Raw genomic sequence first — 23,048 nt, 5'->3', positions numbered from 1 at the left:
CGCCGCGCGGACCGGAGCCCCTGTCCTCGGGCGCCTGGCAGAGGGGGACGGAGCGGGCGTGGCGGGTCGGGCTGGCTCGCCGGCGAGTGGCCAGAGGGACAGACGAGTTTGCCCCACGTGGACATTTGGTTCGGGGAGGCGTTTGCGCTGGGACTTGGGGGGCAGCCCTGGCCGTGAAGGACAAGGTGGGTGGAAAGAAATTGCGCAGTCAGCGTGGCAGGGACGCGGAGTTTGCGAAAACTAAGGCTATCTAGGGTGCGGGGGCTTTCCGGAGTTAGCGTTATTCCTGCAAGATAAAGACGTTCGCAGACGTTTATCGAGTGACACACAAACGGGTGAAAACTAGGGAAGGGCAGATCCTGGGGAGTGTGAATTTAGTTCCACGAGGAGCAATTGAAGCTCTTTGGGAGGGGAGGGGTGTTGAACTTGGTCCCAGCTGTGCTTTAGGAAATACTAATCCAGTGATGATGGAGTGAACTGTGGGGCAGGGATACCACACAGAAAGTTACTCTGTTGTACATTATTGCCATGTAAATGGTAACAGGGGAATAAAAGGGAAGTAATGGCTATAAGAGGCGTTTTGGAAGTAGAATTGATTGGACACAGAATGGTACTGTAGAGGGGCTGGTTTTAAGCCTGGATGTATGGAGGATGGTGGTGATGCCAATAGAAATCTCGGGGAAACTGAGTTCAGCTTTGAGTGCACTTGGATTTCAGTTTGGGATGTGCTGAAATTACGACCCAGGAGACGCTGGAAGCTGGAGGCATCCTATTGTCATTTTAAGATGTGAGTGGAATGTAAAAGGCAAGTTGGAATCAGCCAGAGATTTGAGTGTTTCTGGAATGGACACATACTGAAATTGTGATTAATGAGATCATACAAGGAGAGGGGGGGGGCGGGAAATCTTGAAGCACGCGTTTCAATGATCTATTCTTACATTAAAAAATAAAAAAATTAATGCACCAACCTTAGTGGCTCAAAACAACCTCAACTTCTTATTTTTCATGATATTGTGGGTTGACCGGGCATTTCTGTGGCTGGACTTACCTGTGGTTTCATTCAGCTGGGGAATCAGCTGGGAACAAGGCCCAGCTGGGCTTTCTTGAGGGCACCTGGGTTCCAATTCGCCTGACCTCTGGCAGTCTCTTGGCAGTGTGCCAAGAGCTGTAAGCACTTCCTCTTGCGGAGTGGTTTCTACGTATTTTGGCCAAAGCCAGTCACAGGCCAGCACAGATTCAAGGGAAGGACAAACACTCCACCTCTTGATGACAGGAGTGACTGAATCTCATCATTAGGAGTTGTTGAGGGCAGGAGACTGGAAACAGCCTACGTCTCCTGCATTTAAGGTGGAATATTCTGTGGGAAATACACAGATGAGAGCGTATGTTATGGGTCCTCCATGGATGAAATTCTCTTCTCTCCAGCTGGAGTATGGACTACTCAAGCATCTTGTTTACCCTGCTTCCCTCATATCCCTTACCTCCAGGCTCGTCCCCTTAGGGTTCAAGATACACGTTTCATTAACTTCACTGGTAATATAGGCAAGCAGGCTCAGTTTCTGAGCGTGACTTACAGTGGGGACAAAAATACGAGTACAATTCATGGAGTTTTGAAGCTCTTCTCATTTACTCATCTATTAAAATTTTTTTAAATGTGTATTTATTTTTGTGAGAGAGAGAGAGGGAAACAGTGTGAGTGGGGTAGAGGCAGAGAGACGGAAACACAGAATCCAAACCAGGCTCCTGGCTCTGAGCTGTCAGCACAGAGCCCGACGCGGGGCTCAAACCCATGAACCGTGAGATCATGACCTGAACTGAAGTCCATCGCTCAAGTGACTGAGCCACCCAGACACCTCATAATTTACTGATCTATTTTTAAAATTTTTTAAAATTTACATCCAAGTTAGTTAGCATATAGTGCAATAATAAATTCAGGAGTAGATGCCAGTGATTCATCTCCTGTATGTAACACCCAGTGCTCCTTCCAAGTGTCCTCCTCAGTGCCCCTTGCCCATTTAGTTCATCCCCCCACCTAATACCCCTCCAGCAACCGTCAGTTCTCTGTAAGAGTTTATGTGTTGTCCCCTTCCCTGTTTTCATATTATTTTTGCTTCTCTTCCCCCATGTTCATCTGTTTTTATCTTAAATTTTACATATGAGTGAAATCATATATTTGTCTTTCTCTAATTTCAGTTAGCATAATACTGTCTAGTTCTAACCACGTTGCATATGGCAAGATTTCCTCCTTTGATCACATGAGTTCACTGTATGACTTCTTTATCCATTCATCAGTCGATGGACATCTAGGCTCTTCCATAATTTGGCTGTTGTCATAGGTGCATGTGCCCTTTCGAATCAGCATTTTTATATCCTTTGGATAAATACCTTTTGGTGCAACTGCTGGGTTGTAGGGTAGTACTAGTTTTAATTTTTTGAAGAATTTCCATAGTGTTTCTAAACTGGCTGCACCAGTTTGCATTCCCATCAGCAGTGCAAAAGAGTTCCCCCTTCTCTGCATCCTTGCCAACACCTGCTGCCTGAGTTAATTTTAGCTATTCTGACACGTGTGAGGTGGTATCTCATTGTGGTTTGGATTTGTATTTCCCTGATGGGGAGCGATGTTGAACATCTTTTCGTGTGTCTGTTCGACATCTGGATTTCTTCTTTGGAAAAGTGTCTATTCATGTCTTTTTCCCATTTCTTCACTGGATTATTTGTTTTTTGGGTGTTGAGACTGATAAGTTCTTTATAGATTTTGGATACTAACTCTTTATCTGATATGTTGTTTGCAAATATCTTCTGACATTCCGTAGATTGCCTTTTAGTTTTGTTGATAGTTTCCTTTGCTGTGCAGAAGCTTTTTATCTTAATGAAGTCCCAGTAGTTCATTTTTGCTTTTCTTTCTGGAAACATAGAGTGAGAAGTTGTTGCAGCTGAGGTCAAAGAGGTCCTGCTTTCTCCTCAAGGATTCTGATGAGTTCCTTTCTCACATTTAGGTCTTTCATCCATTTCGAGTTTATTTTTATGTATGGTGTAAGAAAGCGGTCCAGGTTCATTTTTCTGCATGTCGCTGTCCGGTTTTCCCAGCACCATTTGCTGAAGAGACTGTCTTTATTCTATTGGATATTCTTTCTTGCTTTGTCAAAGATGAGTTGGCCATAGGTTTGTGGGTCCGTTTCTGGGGTCTCTCTTCTGTTCCATTGATCTGAGTGTCCGTTTTTGTGCCATTACTGATCCATTCTTATGCCTCAGATGTATGTTTGGAAAAACATTCCAGAAGTGTGAACCTGGGCTGAACGAACCTTTTCTGTTAAGTCTTTAGGCCCAGCATGGATGGAGCTGCGCTGGTCCCCACACCTGAAGGTGCAGGCAGGCTCATGACGGTCAAGGAGGAGGATTCTGCCTGGGAGCAGGTGTGCGGCTCACGGGAGAGCAGCTGCCATGCTCCGGAGCTGTGCCGCCTGCGCTTCCGGAGGTTCTCCTACCGGGAGGTGACCGGGCCCCGCGAGGCTCTGGCCCAGCTCCACGAACTCTGCCGCCAGTGGCTGCGGCCCGAGACGCGCAGCAAGGAGCAGATCCTGGAGCTGCTGGTGCTGGAGCAGTTCCTGACCATCCTGCCCGCGGAGCTCCAGGCCCGGGCGCGGGAGCAGCACCCGGAGAGTGGGGAGCAGGCAGTGGCTGCGCTGGAGGACGTGGAGAATGACACAGGACAGCAGGTTGGAAGAGGATGTGTGTGGTAGTGTGGGAGGAGAAGTGGGAAACGTTTGTCTGTTAATTCTTAAATAGTTTATAACTTACAGAAGTGTCTGGGAAAGTGGCACAGAGACCTGTCTGCTGTTCGCCCGACTCACCGGTTGTTAACACTGTATCTTGATGTGCCCGTTCTCGTGTAAGCCACCCCTTTTCTCTTTGTGTCACACACACACACACACACACACACACACACACACACACTCTTACTCACTCAGGTGTTTTTTCAACCATCCAAGAGTCATTTGCAGGTAACACGCTTACTTATCTCTAAACACTTCAGTGTTCAGGGTGTATTTCTGAAGAACAAGGCCGTTCTTCTGTAAAACCAGAACACAAAGATCGGGTTTTGGGGGAACTGAAGTCGTTGGGGACCGTCACCTACCCCGTGGTCCCTGTCCCCGCTCTGCCGGGTCCGCCCTGAAGTGCTCCCTGTGGCAGCTTCACTCTGACCCAGGATGCGCTCCCGAAGCCCACAGTGCACGTAGCTGCCTTTGAGTCTCCTTGAGTCTGCAGCAGAGGCCTGGCCTCTTTGTTTTGTTTTGCTTTTTTAAGTTTACTTTGAGAGAGAGACAGAGGGAGGAAGGGAGGGAGGCTGCGCTCCAGCAAGCATGTAAGCGGGGGAGGGGCTGAGAGAGGGAGAGAAAGGATCCCAAGCAGGCTCTGCACCGTCAGCCCAGAGCCTGACGTGGGGCTGGAGCTCACGAACTGTGAGGTCATGACCTGAGCCGAAGAGAAGAGTCGGACACTTAACCAGCAGAGCCCCCAGGCGCCCCACTTGGTCTTTCCTTGTCTGTCACGACATTGATATTTGTCTTACATTTTCTCTTGATAAAGTCCACGTTGTGCCTTTTGGCTAGAATGCCACAGAAGACGTGCTCACCTTGGTGCAGCACATCAGGAGGCACGTGGGGATGGTCGTCACGTTACTGATGAGCTCCAGGTCGTATCTGTCAGATTCCCATTTTCTGAAGTATCACTTGCAATCCCCGAGTAAGCCACGGGAGCTGTCTTGCGACAGCTTCCATCCGTGTGAGCGTCCATCTTTCCGCGCAGGGACTCCTCGCCTGCCCTGTGTCTTGTCTGCCGCACACCCCGCGTGTGGAACACAGCCCGAGGCTCCGTAGGTGTGCGGTCCCTGTTGACCAAATGCGCGAATGTCTCCGTCTCTACGCGCTGATCTGCTGCTGCTTTGAGTGAATGGGGCTTGTGTGGCGTTGCCTTGAAGGTGACCCTAACTGCTGTTGGGTTCTGGTCCCACCACGATGCGCTTTCAGGGTCGATCTTTTGTCCCCAGGCTTCTGTCTGTCCTCCGGGACAGGACGTGCACCCACTGGTGACAGAGTATCAGGGAGCCTCTTCGGAGTGTCGGAGCCTCCAGCTCCTGCCCAGGGTAACCGCCTTCAAGTGTGAACCTCCAGAGCTCCGCCAAGAGAGCCCCCGAGAAGCGAGCGGTGAGTAGCAGTGTGCGTTTAGCGCGGACGTTGGGGGCAGACGCCGACAGGCGCCTGTGTATCTGTGTCCTTCGGGATGTGTGGATGTGTGTGTATTTTTCCTCCTACCCTGTGTCTAAGCAAGCTTCTGAAAACCTTTGGAATTGTAAAATGTTAGAATCCCGAGATCTTGTCCAGTTTCTCTCCCAGTAGTTGGGAAACCCAAAACTCAAGTTATTGAATGACTTGCCCGGGGTCAACGGAGGCAGAGCAACGTCTAGAGTTCAGGTCGCCCGCCCTTCTGACCAGAGGTCTCCCTGCTGCGTCTCTCTGCTCTTCGTGTCTAATTCTACATTTGTGGGTCTTCGCAGTGTTCGCTTGGCAGCTTTCCACAAATTCCCCTTCTTCCCAGGGTGACGTTTTCTTCCGTGTCCTCCCTGCCTCTCATCTCGAGTCCTTTGAGGGGCAGCTGTGGGCTTCCCCAGGTCTCTGTTCTCCGTTGGCGTGCGGTCTTCGTGTGCGGCCCCGCTCTCCGGGCCCAGCTGCACCTCCAGGAAAGCGTCTCAGCTGCCGTGTATTGTTGAGCTCTGGGCAGGCGTGGGGCCCAGTGTTTGAGCCCTGCAGGTGGAGGATAACAGACGAAAGCACACAGAAAGGGCAAAGAAGAGACCTTAGAATTCCACAGTGCAGTGTGTTTTGACCGTCTTGTGAGGGGTGCTACTCGATTTTCCTCAGAAGTTGTTGAAAACGTGACTCTCTTCGCTGGAAAATGTGGGTACATGTGAGAGTATGCGTACGATTTCAGAGGGCCCATGGTCCACCCCAGTCATGGTCTACCGAAGCCCCCACGTTGGTGATCTGTGAATGCTGATACTTTGAGAGGGAGTGTGGCATGAATAAACGGTCATGTAGTAAATCACTGCAGGGAGATGGAATGCATCCGGCTCACATTACTTTTGGTGTTTACTTGTATCGTGTGGCATAAATAGGACTGGATGCTTCCCTACTTACTTGGCTGATGGTTCTAGCTTATTTCTTCAGCTGTGAAAAGGCAACAGTATGTGAAGCCCCAGAAGAACGTTTATGTAAGAAGTCGAGCGGTAGTAGGGAGCCCCACAGTGGGCAGTCATGTGAGATGCCGAACATCCATCTGCTGAAAGCAGTTTCGTTTTGACGGGAGAGGAGAGAGGTAATGAGCAGAGGCGGGTAGTTGTCAGAACGGTGGGATGGTAATTGAGATCAGTGGTCACAGGATGTAAGAGTCTCCCATGTAAGTGAATGCTTAAGAACCGGGAGACGGCTCACAGACTGGACCCCAGCCGCATGCTGGTCAGGACAGTGGCCTCTTGTGGTTTTCTCTGTCCCCACAGGGAGGCACCGCTGCTGTGGCAGGTGATTCGATGAGCGTGCTCCCCGGGCCTTCAGGAAGCATGCTTTGTCAGTTTCAGGCCTTTTCTTCCTTTTAATCCTTCTAGCTCCTCCCAAATGTCCTAGAGATTGTAGCTTATAATTCCAGCACATTTCCCCAGGTTACCTGACACCGCATGAACTTGGACCAATTTTCCAGACTAGTGGCATTTCCTCCTCCTGTGCTGGTATTTTCAAGGGATAGTTAGTTAACCAGCGTGGCTGGAGGGTAGGGTTTGTTTGCGAAAGAGTGTGTGGGAGGAATGGGGAGGTCACATGGAAGCATTTTGTGGCGTCAGAGTTTGGACTATTGTTTAAAAGTTGGGTGCCGTAGAAGCCTTTCCTTGTATTTATTTCTTTATTTAAAAAATTTTTTTAAATGTCTTATTTTTATTTTTGAGACAGAGAGAGACAGAGCATGAGGAGGGAGGGGCAGAGAGAGAGGGAGACACAGAACTGGAAGCAGCTCCAGGTTCTGAGCTGTCAGCACAAAGCCTGACATGGAGCTTGAACCCACAAATGTGAGATCCTGACCTGAGCCGAAGTCAGAGGCTTAACTGACTGAGCCACCCCAGCGCCCCGCCTTTCCATTTTTTTTTAAATAAAAAATATGACTTACAGCAATTGTAGCGTGCGTGTGTGTGTGGTATTCTCGTCTGTCCTGGAACACGTGAAAACTCATGAGTTCCCAGTCTCCCCGTGCTCAGTCGTGGTAGAGTCTTAGCGTCAGTCTTAGTGTCTGTTGCGTGTTTACATTTGTGGATGGACAAGTACCAGGGATCTCGAGGTGTCACCGGACAGGCTGCAGCAGAGGCCAGCATTCTCCGTTCTGCCTGGAGCAGGGATGCAGAGCGGCAGATCAGTGTGGTGCCCGTAATGAGCTTTCCCATAGGTGAAGGCATCCCTCTGCCTCTTTCTCAGGCTTAACGCTGATGCCCTTCCTTCCACCTCAGGAGGATGACAGTCCGATCTGACCTTTGCTGTCTCGGATTTTCCATGGTCTTTGCTTTCTTTCCTCACTGCGTTTTACCTTTGCCACTTCCCATTTTCTTTCCCGTCCCTGCTTCTCAGCTTTGTCCTTGCTCCGTCGGCAGACCTGTTTCACATCGTGCTTTTTTATTTGAAGGGCTTGGCATGCATTGTTGCTGGGAGAAGGTGGGCGTGCATCGGGGACAAGCCCGTTTTTCCGGCAAGCGTTAGTTCCTCTAGATACAGAACAACACCAATGAAAAGATGCTGTGGTGATCCATTGTGTCTGGAGGAAAAAGATGCTACAGTCTTGGATAAATTTTGAGTTAGAGTGATCTTGTCTTCATTTAGTAGTAGTACCTTGTATTAAGCCGATCTGAAAATATAATAATACAATACTTGCGGGGGAGGGGTCTTTCAATTTACAGAATGCTCTTGTGTTCATTCTCTCATTTGATCTTCACGAACCCTGTAAAGTGGACTCCCCGTTGCCCAGATCGGGAATTGGAGGCTTAGCAAGACTGACAGGCGCCAGGTCACACGGCTGCAGCTGTAACTTAGTTCTTTGTTAATTCAAGTGTAGTTAACATACAGTCCTATGTCCGTATGAGGTGTACAGTACAGTGATTCCACAGTGCTGTGTGATAGTGCTCACCGTGGTAAGCGTTACTGTTCACACCGGTCCCTGACTGCACCCATTCTTCCACCCACCTGCCCTCTGGCAGAGGTCTGTTTGTTCTATGTAGTTTTTTTTTCTTTAATGTTTTATTTTTAGAGAGAGCAAGTGAGAGCTCAAGTGGGTGGGAGCAGAGGACAGAGAATCCCAAACAGACTCCACCCTCTCAGCGTGGAGCCCTGTGCAGGGCTTGATCCCACAAACCCTGAGATCATAACCTGAGCTGAAATCAAGAGTCAGACACTTGGGGCCCCTGGGTGGCTCAGTGGTTGAGCGTCCGGCTTCGGCTCAGGTCATGATCTCACGGTTCATGAGTTCGAGCCCCGCATTGGGCTCTGTGCTGGCAGCTCAGAGCCTGGAGCCTGCTTCCGATTCTGTGTGTCCCTCTCTCTCTGCCCCTCCCCTGCTCATGATCTATCTCTGTCTCTCAAAATAAATAAATGTTAAAAAAATGAAGTTTAGAAAAGAGTTGGACACTTAACTGACTGAGCCACCCATGTGCCTAACTGAGTCTTTTTTGGTTTTTCTCTTTTCTGCCTTTTTTCGTTTTGTGTCTTATATTCCACATGAGTGAAGTCGTATGGTATTTGTCTTTTCCTGACTTATTTTGCTTAGCGTAATACACTCTAGCGCCATCCATGTCATTGTAAAGATGATTAATATTCCTGTGTGTGTGTACACATACGCATACCACGTTTCCGTATCCTTCGCCTGTCAGGGGACACTTGGGCTGTTCCCGTGGTTTGCTGTAGATAACGCTGCTGTAAACAGAGCAGGTGCATATATCCTCTTGAATGAGTGTTTTCATATTCCTCAGGTAAATACTTGTTCGTGTGATTACTGAATCCTAGGGTAGTTCTATTTTTAATTCTTGCAGGAACTGCCATACTGTTTTCCGCAGTGCCTGTACCAGTTCACATCCCCACCAACAGTGTGGGAAGATTTTGTCCACATTTTCACCAACACTAGTTGTTGCTTGTGTTTTTGAGGTTAAGGTGTAAAATAATATCTCACTGTAGTTCTGATTTGCATTTCCCTGCTAATAAGTCGTGTTAAGTGTCTTTTCTTGTGTCTGTTGGCCATGTGTCTATCTTTTTTGGGGAAATGTCTGTCTGTGTTTTCTATCCATTTTTTAATTGGATTATTTGTTGGTGTTGAGTTGTATAAGTGCTTTATATATTTTGGATGTTAATCCTTAAATAGACATGCTGTTTACAGCTGTCCTCTCCCACTCAGCAGGCTGTCTTTTAGTTTTGTCTGATTTGTTGGCATACAGTTTTCCATAATATTCATTCATGTTTGTGTTTTGTGGTGGTGTTATTTATACTCTTTCATTTGATTTTGAGTCTGTTTTTGTGTTTTGTTTTTAATGAACCTGGCTAGAGGGTTATGAATTTTTTTTCATCCTTTCAAAGAAGTAGCTCCTGGGGCACCTGGGTGGCTCAGTCGGTTAAGCAAAGAAGTAGCTCCTGGTTTCATCTGTTCTTTTTTTTAATGTTTATTTTTGAAAGAGAGAGCATGCGCATGCGTGCTAGAGTACGAATTGGGGGCAGAGAGAGAGGGAAACACAGAATCTGAAGCAGGCTCCAGGCTTTGAGCTGTCAGCACAGAGCCCCTTGCAGGGCTCGAGCCCATGTACTGTGAGCCTGAGCTGAAGTTGGATGCTTAACTGACTACGCCACCCACCAATCTGTTCTACTGTGGTTTTAGTTTGTATATCATTTATTTCTGCTCTAATCTTTATTATTTACTTTATTCTGGTGGTTTTGGGGTTTTTCTGTTCTTTTTCTAACTTTTTAGGTGTAAGGTTAGCTTGACATTTTTCTTGTTTCTTGAGTTAAGCCTGTATTGCTGTAACCCTCCCCCTTACAGTCATTTTTGCTGCATCCCCAGGGTTTTGGACCATTGTATTTTCATTTTTGTTTGTTCCTATGTACTTTTTGTTTTCTCCTCTTGTTTCATCATTGACTCACTCATTGTTTAATAGCATGTTATTTAACCTCCAGGTATTTGTGGTCTTTCCAGATTCTTCTTTGTGGTTGATTTCTAGTTTCTTTCTTTAAATAGGCTTCACTTCCTGTGTGTAATCCAGTGCAGGACTCAAACTCATGACCTTGAGATCAAGACCCGAACTGAGATCAAGAGTCAGAAGTTTACCATCTGAGCCACCTAGGTGCCCTCATTTCTGGTTATATAGTATTGTGGTCAGAAAAGATGCATGGTATGACTTCAGTCTTTTTTAGTTTTTTGAGGCTTGTTTTGTGGACGAATATGTGCTCTATTCTGGAATAATGTTCCCTATGCAGTTGAAAAGAATGTGTATTCTGGTGTTTTAGGATGGAATGTTCTGAATGTACCTGTTAAATCACCTGGTCCAGCATGTCCTTCAAAGACACTGTTACCTTGATAATTTTCTGTCTGGAGGATCAGTGCATTAGTGCAAGTCAGGGGTTAAAGGCCCCCACTGTTGTTATATTATTGTCATTTGTTTCCTTTATGTTTGCTAATAACTGTTTTGTATATTTGGATGCTCCATGTTGGGTGCATAAATACTTACAATTGTTATATTTTCTTCTTGGATTTTACCCTTTTTGATTATATAGTGCTCTTCTTTGTCTCTTGTTAATGGTCTTTGTTTTAAAGTCTAGTTTGTCTGATATAAATATTGTTACTCTGGCTTTAACATCTATTTTCATGATAAATGTTCTTCCATCGCCTCAATTTCAATCTGCAGGGTCTTTAGGTTTGATAGGAGTCTCTTGTTGGCAGTATAGGGATGGGTCTTGTTTTTTATCTACCATGTCACCCTATGTTTTTGGATTTGTTTAGTCGATTTACATTTAATGTAATTATTGATAGACATGGTTTATTGCCATTTTTTATGTTTTGTGGTTGTTTCTATAGATTTTCTTGGTCCTTTTTCCTCTTGCCCTCTTTTAGGGCTTTTTTGCCATGGCTTTCTTATATACTTGGATTTTTTTCTCTTTATTCTTTGCATAATTGGACTGGCTTTTGATTTGTGGTTACCGTTAGGTTTGTATATAACATCTGCATATAGTAGTCTATATTTAAAGTTGATGGTCTCTCAGTTGTAAACTAATTCTGTACTTTTCTCCCCCTCCCACCCCCAAGTTTTAGGTATATAGTGTAATATTTTACAAATCTCTTGAGTGATTTTTACTGAGTACTCATTTATTTGTTTTCTTTCTTACTTTCCATACTATCACTTATGGACTTTTCCTTTCCACTCAAAGAATGCCATTTAAATTCCTTACAGGGCTTTTTTTTTTTTTTTTAAGTGGTCTTGAACTCCTTTAGTTTTTGTTTGTGAGAAATCCTGTATCTCTCCTTCTATTCTGAATGTTAGCCTTACTGGTAGAGTTTTCATGACTGCAGATATTTCCCTTTCTGCACTGTGAATATCATGCAACTCCCTTCTGGCCTGTTAAGTTTCTGCTGAAAAATCTGCTGATAGTCTTAGGGGGTTTCCCTTGTATGTAACTCTTTTCTTTTGCTGCTTTAAAGATTTTTTCTTTGTCACTACTTTTTGCTATTTTAATTACTATGTTTTAATTACTATGAGCCTTGGTGTGGACCTCCTTGGGTTGAATTTTTGGGATGATCTCTGTGCCTCCTGGATCTGGATATGTTTCCTTTTCCAGATTAGAAGTGTTCAGCTTTTTTGAAAGAATGAGTAGGGAAGGGGCAGAGGGATAGGGGGAGAATCCCAAGCAGGCTCCATGCCCATCGTGGAACCCAATGCAGGACTTGATTCCATGACCCTGAGATCTTGATCTGAGTCAAAATCAAGAGTTGGATGCTTAACCAACTGAGCCACCAAGACACCCCTCCGTTACTATTTTTTGAATAAATTTTCATCCCCCCCCCTCCTTTTTTTCTTTATTTTCAGAGAGAGCATGAGTGAGGGAAAGGAAGGGGCAGAGACAGAATCCCAAACAAGCTCTGTGCTGTCAGCAGAGCCTGACACAGGGGTCAGCCCTGTAAACTTGAGATTGTGACCTAAGCTGCAGTCAAGAGTCAGATGCTCGACTGAGCTACCCGGGCGGCTCTCCCTCCCTTTCTATCTCTTCTCCTGAGATCTCTGTAATATGAACATTGTGCTTGGTAGAATCACTGAGTTCCTTAAGGCTTCTTAATTTGCATAATATGCTTGCTTCTCCTTTCCTCAGCTTGGTTACTTTCTGTTCTTTCAGGTCATTAATTCATTCCTGTGCCTCAACTACCCTGCTATTCCTTCCAGTGTATTTTTAATTTCATGAATTGTGTTCTTATCTTTGATTGGTTCTTTTTTAACTCTTTTGTTAAGGGTCTCACTGATGGCCTCCACTCTTTTTTCAAGTTCAGTGAATATCTTATGATCATTCATTTAAATTTTCTATTAGGTATGATGCTTATATACATTACACTTAGGTCTCCTGCTGTAGTTTGGTCTCGTTCTTTCTTTTGGCACATATTTCTCTCTCTTACTGTTTTGAGTTCTCTGTTTCTGTGTGTTAGGAAAGTTAGCTACTTCTCTTGCTCATAACAGTAACAGGCAGGGGCTGCTGTAGGGAAGCATCTGAGGAGCGCTGCAGCTGCATGGGCTCCTCAGTGGCTGCTGTTCAGGCTGGGGGGTGAGGGAGGCATGTGACACCTGCCCGCCACTTTGCTCCTGGCGGGCCTCCCATGATCCCTGTCTCTCCACGCCCCTGGCATTCCACGCGGTACCTGCAGGTCTCTGTCAGCTGTCTCTGGAAGGGCAGGGACTCCTCTTCCTAATCCCTCGGGCTCTCCCAGAACTGAGCCTCCAGTTTTTATATTTCCAGGCGGTAAGTCTCACTGGTTGTAAGAACTCAAGAAATTCGGCCCCTCTCCTTTCTTTCTTTCTTTCTTTTTTTTAAATACGCTCTTTTATTCATTCATTCAATCAGTATTTGTTGAGTGCCCACTCTATGTCAGTCACTTTTCTCGATGCTTCAAAACATAACAGGGAGCAATAACAGATCCTGATTTGCTTTAATGAAACATACTGTAATAGAGAAATAACACATTTGTGCTTATTGTCAGTGTCTCAGTGGATTTGGCTTCAGAATAATTGAAATGCTCATGCAATAATTTACAATGCTGCAAACTCGTGTGGAAAAATTTAAGCTTTGCAAGATTGCTATTTATTTTTGTTTTTAAATTTTTATTTTTTTATTTTTATTTTTTTGATAGTTTATTGTCAAATTGGTTTCCATATAACTCCCAGTGCTCTTCCCCGCAAGTGCCCTCTTCCTTGATCACCACCTCCCTTCCCACCTCCCACTCCCTTTTCAACCTTCGGTTTGTTTTCAGTATTCAATAGTCTCTCAGGTTTTGCATCCCTCCCTCTCCCCAGCTCTGTTTCCCCCTTCCCCTCCCAATGCTCCCCCATTAGGATTCTTCTGTTACACCTATGAGTGCAAACATATGGTATCTGTCCTTCTCTGCATGAATTATTTCGCTTAGCATGACTCCCTCGAGGTTCATACGCTTTGCTACAAATGGCCATATTTCATTCTTTCTCATTGCCGTGTAGTACTCCATTGTATATATATACCACATCTTCTTGATCCATTCATCAAGTGATGGACATTTAGGCTCTTTCCATGATTTGGCTATCGTTGAAAATGCTACTATGATCATTGGAGTGCCTGTGCCCCCATGTATCAGCAACTCCTGTATCCCTTGGGTAAATCCCTAGCAGTGCTATTGCTGAGTCATAGGGGAATTCTATTGATAGTTTTTTGAGGAGCCTCCACACTGTTTTCTAGAGTGGCTGTACCAGTTTACATGCCACCAACACTAGGAGGGTGCCCGTCTCTCCACACCCTCACCAGCATTCTTAGTCTCCTGATTTGTTCATTTTAGTGACTCTGACTGGTGTGAGGTGGTATCTCAGTGTGGTTTTGATTTTTAATTCCCTGATGCTGAGCATCGTTTCACATGTCTGTTGGCCATCTGGATGTCCTCTTCAGAGAAGTGTTTGTTCATGTCTTTTGCCCATTTCTTCACTGGATTATTCATTTTTCAGGTGTGAAGTTTGGTGAATTCCTTGTAGATTCTGGATACTAGCCCTTTATCTGTTATGTCATTTGCAACCATCTTTTCCCATTCTGTCAGTTTCCTACTAGTTTTCTTGACTGTTTCCTTTGCAGTGCAGAAGCTTTTAATCTTGATGAGGTCCCAATAGTTCAGTTTTGTTCTTGATTCCCTTGCCTTTGGGGCTGTGTCAAGTAGAAAATTGCTGCAGTTGGGGTCAAGGAGGTTGTTTCCTCCTTTCTCCTCTAAGGTTTTGATGGTTTCCTGTCTCACATTTAGATCCTTCAGCCATGTTGAGTTTATTTTTGTGTATGGTGTAAGAAAGTGGTCTAGTTTCATTTTTCTGCATGTTGCTGTCCAGTTCTCCAGCACCACCTGCTAAAGAGGCTGTCTTTTTTCCATTGGATACTCTTTCCTGATTTGTCAAAAATTAATTGGCCACACATTTGTGGGCCCAGTTCTGGGTTCTCTATTCTATTCCATTGGTCTGTGTGTCTGTTTTTGTGCCAATACCACAAAAACAGACACACAGTAGTAGAGGCTAAAGTCTGGGATTGTGATGCTTCTCATTTTGGATTTCATCTTCAATATTACTTTGGATTTTCGGGGTCTTTTGTGGTTCTGTACAAATTTTAGGATAGCTTGTTCTACCTTTGAGAATTTGGATGGGCATTGCACTGAATGTGTAGATTGCTTTGGGTAGTAATGACATTTTCACAATGTTCATTCTTCCAATTTATAAGCATGGAATGACTTTCCATTTCTTTGTGTCGTCTTCCATTTCTTTATGAGCTTTCTATGGTTTTCATCATATAGGTCTTTGACATCCTTGGTTAGGCTTATTCCTAGGTATTTTTATGGTTTTTCATGCAATTGTGAAGGGGATCAGTTTCTTGATTTCTCTTTCCGCTGCTTCATTATTGGTGTATAGGAATGCAACTGATTTCCGTACATTGATTTTGTACCCTGCAACTTTACTGAATTGATTGATCAGTTCTAGAAGGCTTCTGGTGGAGTCAATTGGGTTTTCCATGTAGAGTATCATGTCATTTATGAAAAGTGAAAGTTTGACTACTTTTTTGCTGGTTCTGATGCCTTTTACTTCCTTTTTTTGTCTGATTGCTGATGCTAAAAATTCCAGCACTATGTTAAACAACAGGGTTCACATCCCTGTCATATTCCTGATCTCAGGGGGAAAGCTCTCAGTTTTTCTCCATTGAGGATGATATTAGCTGTGGGCTTTTAATAAGTTGCTTTTATAATGTTTAAGTAATGTTTCTATTCTGACTTTCTCCAGGGCTTTTATTAAGAAGGGATGTTGTATTTTGTCAAATGCTTTTTCTGCATCTATGGAGAGAATCATATGGTTTTTATCTTTTCTTTTGTTAATGTGATATATCACATTGATGGATTTGCAAATATTGAACCATCCCTGTAACCCAGGAATGAATCCCACTTGATCATGATGGATAATTCTTTTTATATGCTGTTGAATTCGATTTGCTAGTACTATCTTGTTGAGTATTTTTGCATCTGTATTCATTAAGGATATTGGTCTGTAGTTCTCTTTTTTTGCGGGGTCTCTGGTTTGGGAATCAAGGTGATGCTGGCTTCATAGAATGAGTTTAGAAGTTTTCCTTCTATTTCTATTTTTGGGAATAGTTTGAGAAGAATGGGTAGCTCTGCTTTAAATGTCTAGTAGAATTCCCCTGGGAAGCCATCTGGCCCTGGGCATTTATTCATTGGGAGATTTTTGATAATCGATTTGATTTCTTCACTGGTTATTGGTCTGTCATGCTTTCTGTGTCTTCCTGTTTGAATTTTGGTAGTGCATGTATGTTTAGGAATTTTTCCATTTCTTTTCGGTTGTCCAGTTTGTTGGCATATTTGTTGGCCTATAGTTTTTCATAGTAATCTCTGATGATTGCTTGTATTTCTAAGGGATTGCTTGTAATAGATCCACTTTCATTCATGATTTTGTCTATATGGGTGCTCTCTCTTCTTTCTGAGGAGCCTGACTAGAGGTTTATCAATTTTTGTTTATTTTTTCAAAAAACCAACTCTTGGTTTCATTGATCTGCTCAACTGTTTTGTTTTTTTTGTTTGTTTGGTTTTTTTGGGGGGGGAGGAGTCTATATTATGTATTTCTGCCCTGATCTCTATTATTCTTTTCTTCTGCTAGGTTTGGGGTGCTCTTGCTGCTCCCTTTCTAGTTCCTGTAGGTGCTCTGTTAGATTTTGAATTTGTGCTTTTTCTAGTTTGTTGAAATCGGCCTGCATTACAATATACTTTCCTCCTAGGAATGCCTTTGCTGCGTTCCAGAGAGTTTGGATTCTTGTATTTTCGTTTTGATTTGTTTCCATATAGTTTTTAATTTCTTCTCTAATTGCCTGATTAGCCCAATCATTCTTCAGTAGGGTGGTTTTTAACCTCGCCATTTATGGAGGTTTTCCAGACCATTTCTTGTGGTTGATTTCGAGTTTCATAGCATTGTGATCTGAAAGTGTGCATTGTATGATCTCTATTCATTTATACTTATGGAGGGCTGCTTTATGTCCCAGTATGTGATCTCTCTTGGAGAATGTGCCATGTGCACTCGAGAAGAAAGTGAATTTCCTAACTTCAGGATGCAGAGTTCTAAATATATCTATCAATTCCATCTGCTCCAATGTGTCATTTTGGTCCATTGTTTCTTTAATGATTTTCTGTCTGGTTGATCTATCCATTGCTGTCAGTGGAGTATTAACGTCCCCTGCAATTAGCCACATTCTTATCAATAAGATTGTTTCTGTCTGTGATTAATTGTTTTATGTATTTGGGCGCTCTCAAATTCGGTGCATAGATGTTTATAATTGTTAGCTCTTCCTGATGGAGAGACCCTGTCATTATTATATAATGTCCCTTTTTTTGTCTCTTGGTACTGTCTTTACTTTAAAGTCCAGTTTGTCTGATATAAGTATGGCTACTCCGGCTTTCTTTTGGCTTCCAGTCGCATGATAGATTCTCTCCATCCTGTTACTTTCAATCTGAAGGTATCTTCAGGTCTAAAATGAGTCTCTTGTAGACAGCAAATAGATGGATTTTGTTTTTTTATCCATTCTGCTACCCTGTGTCGTTTGGTTGGAGCATTCAGTCCTTTTACATTCAGTGTTATTGCAAAATGTGGGTTTAGATTCATTGTGTTCCCTGTAGAGTGCATGTTTTTAGTGATGTATCTGGTGTCTTATATTCGTTGCTACATTTCCCTCATAGAGTCACTCTTAGGATTTCTTGTAGAGCTGTTTTGGTGGTGATGAATTCTCTCAATTTTTGTTTATTTGGGAACATGTTTATCTCTCCCTCTATTTTGAATGACAGGCTCACTGGATAACGAATTCTTGGCTGCATATTTTTTCTGTTCATCACATTGAAGATTTCCTACCATTCCTTCCTGGCCTGCGAAATTTCATTAGATAGGTCTGTAACCACTCTGATGTTTCCTTTTATATGTGAGGGCCCTTTTATTCCTAGCTGCTTTCAGAATTTTCTTTGCCTTTATATTTTGCCAGTTTCACTATGATATGTCATGCCAAAGGTTGATTCAAGTTATGTCGATTCAGGGGGGTTTTTTGTGCCTCTTGAATTTGAATGTCAATTTTTTCCCTAGCTTTGGGAAATTCTCAAGTATAATTTGGTCTAGTATCCCTTCAGGATCTCTCTCTCCTTCCTCTTCAGGAATTCCTATGATACGGATATTGTCCATTTGATTGTATCACTCAGGTCTCTTATTCTCCTTTCCTGCTCCTGGATCAATTTCTCTCTCTTTTTTTTTTTTTTTTCCTTCGGCTTCCTCTTTTGCTGTGTCTCCTAATTCACCTATTCTCCTCTCTGCTTCTTCAATCCTTGAGGTGGCTGCCTCCGTTTTATTATTCACCTCATTTATAGCCTTTTTAAACTCGCCACACCTATTTTCAAAGTCCCTATTCATTGTATCAGTAGCTTCTCTCATGCTTTTTTTCAAGCCCAGCGATTAATTTTATGACAGGTGTTCTAAATTCTTATTCAATTATGTTGTTTCGGTCTATTTTGAGCAGTTCTGTAGCTGTGACTTCTTCCTGGAGTTTTTTCAGGGGAGAGTTCTTTTGTCATTTTGGCTGGTTTTCTGTCTCTAGTCAGTTTTCAAAAGCTCGTTGTGCACTGTGTACCTTTTAGTATTGCTTTTTTAAACGAGGTTCATTGACTGTCCAGGGCCTGTCATTTCAGGAAGTGTTCTTTTAATGGTGTCTCAGTTTCTCTTGTTGTGCCTTTGGTTATTTCCCTACTCAGCGATATTTGGGACTCAGCTTCATGCGTACTTTGGCTTATTTCATGAGGTAGCCCTGGAAAGGAATAGAAACAGAGAAACATACAGGGAACAAAAGCATGCAAATGCACAGACAAATCAAACAAACAAATTAAAGGGAGAAAGGAAGAAGAGAAAAGGAAGGGAGAGGGAAGAGAAGGAAAAAATAAAGGGGCCAGAGACGACAAAGGACAGTCTAAAAGCGTATAACCAGTTGAGGGGAGAGATAAGAATGAGATAAGGGAGAATATATCTGGATGGCAAGAGGAAAAAAAAAAAGGAGAAAGGAAAAAGGATAATAAAGAGTAAAAATTTAAGAAAAGGGTAATAACAAAAAATAAGTACAAGAAAAGTAGCAGCTCCCCCTAGTGGATAGGCGTGGTTTGGGGTAATAGGACTCGGGGGCTGCTCTAGGCGGCTCCACTTTGGTGGTTGTAAAGAGATGAATGGCGGTGCCCCAAGCTCTGCTGGAACTACACGCTGCAGGCCACTCTTACGAATCAGATCTCCTTGTGCCAAGGGCGAGCCAAGCTGTATTTTCCAAGCCCGCCTTGCTTCAAAATCCTAGTTCATGCAGTTTAGTGCTACCACAGATGAGATGTACTCGCTTTGGTCGCTGGCTTCTTACCCAGGATCTCGTAGGGAGAGGGAGCAGTTTCTCTTGGCGCAGGCAGGGATTTGCCGCCGCTGCCAGAGGCAAAGTGCGCGCCCCCTGCAGCCGCTGCCACTGCCAACTCCCTGCCGGGATCGTGTAGGGGTGGGGGCTGTTTTTTCTGGAGCCACCCAGGATTCCCGCTGCCAGAGGTGTGGTGCACTCCCTTGGGCCGCCGCCTGCCTCCCAGCCAGATCAGGCAGGGGGAGGGGCTGTTTTTTTTTCCGGTGCCATCATGGGTCGGTGCAATGCCTCTTGAGCCCAAAGGCCCAAGGAAAATTCACCAGCTATACGGGCCTGGTTTCTCTCCCTGAGCTCAGCGCTTACACATGGAGTGAGAGTTTTTCTCTCCATGCCCAGTTAAACGCTCTTTATCTCTTCCCCAGAGACAGTACTATGAACGTGTTCAGTCTCTCTGTCTCTTCCCTTTGTCTCTCGGGTTCCGCGCACTTGCCCTGTGTTGGGCTGGGGCTCCCTCCTCCCCTGCCCTTCATGTGCTGGCCTGTTTTCCAATCTCCTCAGTTCGCTTGCACTCAGGCATTTTTAAGGTTGTCTTCTGTCTGGAGTCTGTATTTTCTTCTGCTCTTGTAGATAAGAGTAATGTTCTTCTCAGTTCAATAGATGGGGCAGACGAAGTTTACAGAGCTCCCTTCCTCTCCACCATCTTGAACCCCCCTCTCCCTTTCAAAGGCTAGTGTTATGGGAATTTGCCCTCCCTGTTGTGTGCTCCCCGTTGTGAACGCCTGTTTCTGCCCTTCTTACCAGCAGCTCCCTCCCCTCCACTGAAGGCCGAGGTCTGGTCTGTTTCCCTCCCAGAGCAAATCCTTGCCTTCCTGCCTTCTTCAGCATGGTCTCTTCTCTGTCTGTAGTTGTGAGATTGTTCTGTCCAGCTGCGAACAATTTTCACATCAGGTAGACGACCCAGGAAATTATCTGATTGTACACATGGGGTGAGGTGAGTGCAAGGCCCTTCTCCTGTGCCATCTTCTCACCCGACTCTCTCGCTGCTTTTAAAATTCTCCTTATCATGACCTTCTGCCATTTTAGTTACTGTGTGTCTTGATGTACTTCCTTGGATTGAGTTTGGGGGGATCTCTTGTCTCCTGGATCTGGATTTCTGTTTCCTCCCCTACATTTAGGAAGTTTGCAGCTATTAGCTCTTTGAATAAATTTATTTCCCTCTTCTCTCTCCCTTCTCCTTCTGGGATCCCTATAATGTGACTGTTACTATGCTTGATGGTGTTGCTGGCCTTGCTAAGTGTCGCTACGTCTGTTCTCATTTTGTATCACTGTTTTTCTCCCTTGCTTAGCTTTTTATTTTCCATTACTCTGCCCTCCATGTTGCTGATTCCTGTATTCTACAGGTTACTGCATCTAGCACATATTTCTTTTGTTAATGTTTAGTCATCCTGAGAGAGACGGAGACTATAAGCAGGGGAGGCCAGAGAGGAGGACAGAGGATCTGAAGCGGGCTCTGTGCTGACAGCAGAGCGCCCCGTGTGGGGCTCAGACTCCCGAACCATAGATCATGACCTGAGCCGAAGTCAAACTGAGTCACCCAGTGCCCCTCTACTGAATTGTCTTCATTTCTCTCTGGTCTCACTGTGATTTTGTCCTGTTCCTTCATTTGGGATTTATTCCTCTCCTTATTTTGTCTGTGTCTGTTTCTGTCCATTAGGGAGGTAGGCTGTGTCTCCTGCTCTTGAGAGCAATGGCCTGATGAAGAGGCCTCGCAGTGCAGTGACCCATTTGCCGGAAGCTGGACCCTCAGGGGTGTCTTCTGTGTGCCATGTGCGCCCTGCTGTTTCCCTTAGTCCCGTCTACACGGGCGCCCTTGGCCGTTGTGGGGGGATTTGGTCCCTGTAGTGTTAGTGGAGCTGCTGGGGCCTGCACTGAGCGTGAATGGAGTCGGACCAAGTGTTTGCCAAGAGGCAGCAGCAGGAACCTGCTGGGCGCTCTCCTTGAGTTGTCGCCTGAGAAGCTTCCACTGGTGCTGGGATCTCTTCCACTTGGGGCAGGCGATCTCTCTGCGCCCAGCCCGCGATGGGGCCGTACCTGGAGCAGTTTGTAGGGTTCTGTTCTCCTCTCCCTGGGGCTGCAGTCACTTTGCAGTGGCGGTGGCCCCTCTGGGCCACTTGCATGCTGCCATGCTTGTGGCCCTGGTTCTGATGGGCTCTGGCCACAAGTGCCGTGGAGGGGTGGATCCCAGAGCACAAGGGGGGGGATGCCGTTTTCCTAAGGTTTTCTGCACAGCCTTCTGGGAATGGGGGCCTGCCAGCTGGACTGGGACTGAGTCCAGCTGGATCAGACGGGCTGGGTCCATCACGATTGTGAGTTGGGGAGAGGCGGTGTTAGCAGGGCTGTCACCAGTCCTCTGGGGAGGGTGCCCACAGCAGGGCTGGGGCAGACCTGGCTGGAGGGCTAGGATCCCCCATGGTGCAGGGTGAGGTGTGAGTAAGGCAGGTACAGACTGTTACTTCCCGCAGTAGCCCTGTGTTATGGCGGGCACTGGGGGAGGAGAGTGGCACCTGCTGGCTCCTTCCTTGAGGAGTCTACTGTGCTCCGGCCCGGCAGACATGCTCCCAGGTTAGCACATGGCTGCGTCCCGCATGCCCAGGTGTTTTTGCAACTACTGCTTCTGTGTGGAGTATCCGTGGGCTGTTGTGTGTCTTGAAGGTCAGGGACTTGTTTTCTCTTGTCCTCCATTCTCTCCCAGAGCAGAGTCTGGTTATTTTTTTCTTAACTGTTTATTTTTGAAAGAAAGAAGGAGGGGCACAAGTGGGGCAAGGGCAGAGAGAGATGGAGACAGAGGACCAGAAACTGGCTCTGCACTGACAGCAAAGAGCCTGACACAGGACGTGAACCCACGAAGCATGAGATCATGACCCAAGCTGAACTCGGATGATTAGCCAATTGAGCCACTCAGGCCCCAAGCCCAGTGATTTTTTTTTTTTTTTTGAGAGACAGAGACAGCGCAAGCAGGGGAGGGTCAGAGAGAGGGGGAGACACAGAATCTGAAGCAGGCTCTAGGCTCTGAGCTGTCAGCACAGAGCCCAGCGTGGGGCTCGAACCTATGAACTGCAAGATCATGACCTGAGCTGAAGCTGGACGCTTAACCGACTGAGCCACTCAGGCGCCCCTTGATCTCGTTACCAGAAAATTCCATTCTCCTTCCCTCCCCCGCACCCAAACAATGGTCAGACAGTTGGAAAAGAGAACTCTGGCTGCTCAGAGAATTTTTAGACCTGCCTCTTCTTACTGTCAGTATCCAGGTGTGAACCGTAAACACAGAACCTGACCACAGGATCTCAGTAGGCAGTAACTCTGATTTTGTAGTATTCTGGTGCCTCTTAACTCAAGGTGATTTGCAAAATTGCCTCTTGCATTATCCAAGGAATGGAGTTTTATGTGATCTTGAACTCAGATGCTGAGGCAGTGGTGCGGTTGAGCGGGGGGGGGGGGGGGGGGGGGGGGGGGGGGGGGGGGGGGGGGGGGGGGGGGGGGGGGGGGGGGGGGGGGGGGGGGGGGGGGGGGGGACAGTGGTCAGGGCTTCCCAGTGTGATACAATGTATCAGCACCTGACAGTGTGATCCCCACCTGCGTTCTTCATCTCTCTGAGCAGCAGATGCTTCACCAAAGGACAGGGGGCCGCAGCTGTAGCCTCTGACCCTTCACTTCCTCAACAGGGTGGGCGGGGGCTGTGCCTGCCTCCGTGGGGTGGCTGCCCCAGCAGCCAAAGGCCTTCGGGTCGTCCTCAGGGTCAAGATCAGACAGAAA

At 45.7% G+C, this 23,048-nt stretch overlaps 1 protein-coding gene across 1 annotated transcript in view; it reads left to right on the top strand.

Annotated features, from left to right (window-relative positions):
• Nucleotides 1–80: 80 nt before the first annotated feature.
• Nucleotides 81–23,048, top strand: part of PGBD1 (piggyBac transposable element derived 1) — a 45,622-nt gene continuing 22,654 nt past the window's right edge. The window contains exons 1-3 of the mRNA XM_029944918.1: nucleotides 81–185; nucleotides 3,316–3,716; nucleotides 5,048–5,204. Coding sequence (XP_029800778.1) covers nucleotides 3,330–3,716; nucleotides 5,048–5,204 — 544 coding nt within the window. The 5' untranslated portion in view covers nucleotides 81–185; nucleotides 3,316–3,329. The remainder of the gene's footprint in view (nucleotides 186–3,315; nucleotides 3,717–5,047; nucleotides 5,205–23,048) is intronic.

The sequence above is a fragment of the Suricata suricatta genome, chromosome 7 (genome assembly GCF_006229205.1).
Source record: "Suricata suricatta isolate VVHF042 chromosome 7, meerkat_22Aug2017_6uvM2_HiC, whole genome shotgun sequence".
Lineage (NCBI taxonomy): Eukaryota > Metazoa > Chordata > Mammalia > Carnivora > Herpestidae > Suricata > Suricata suricatta.
The sequence above is the reverse complement of the archived record's forward strand: the minus strand, read 5'-3'. Positions and strand labels throughout refer to the sequence as shown.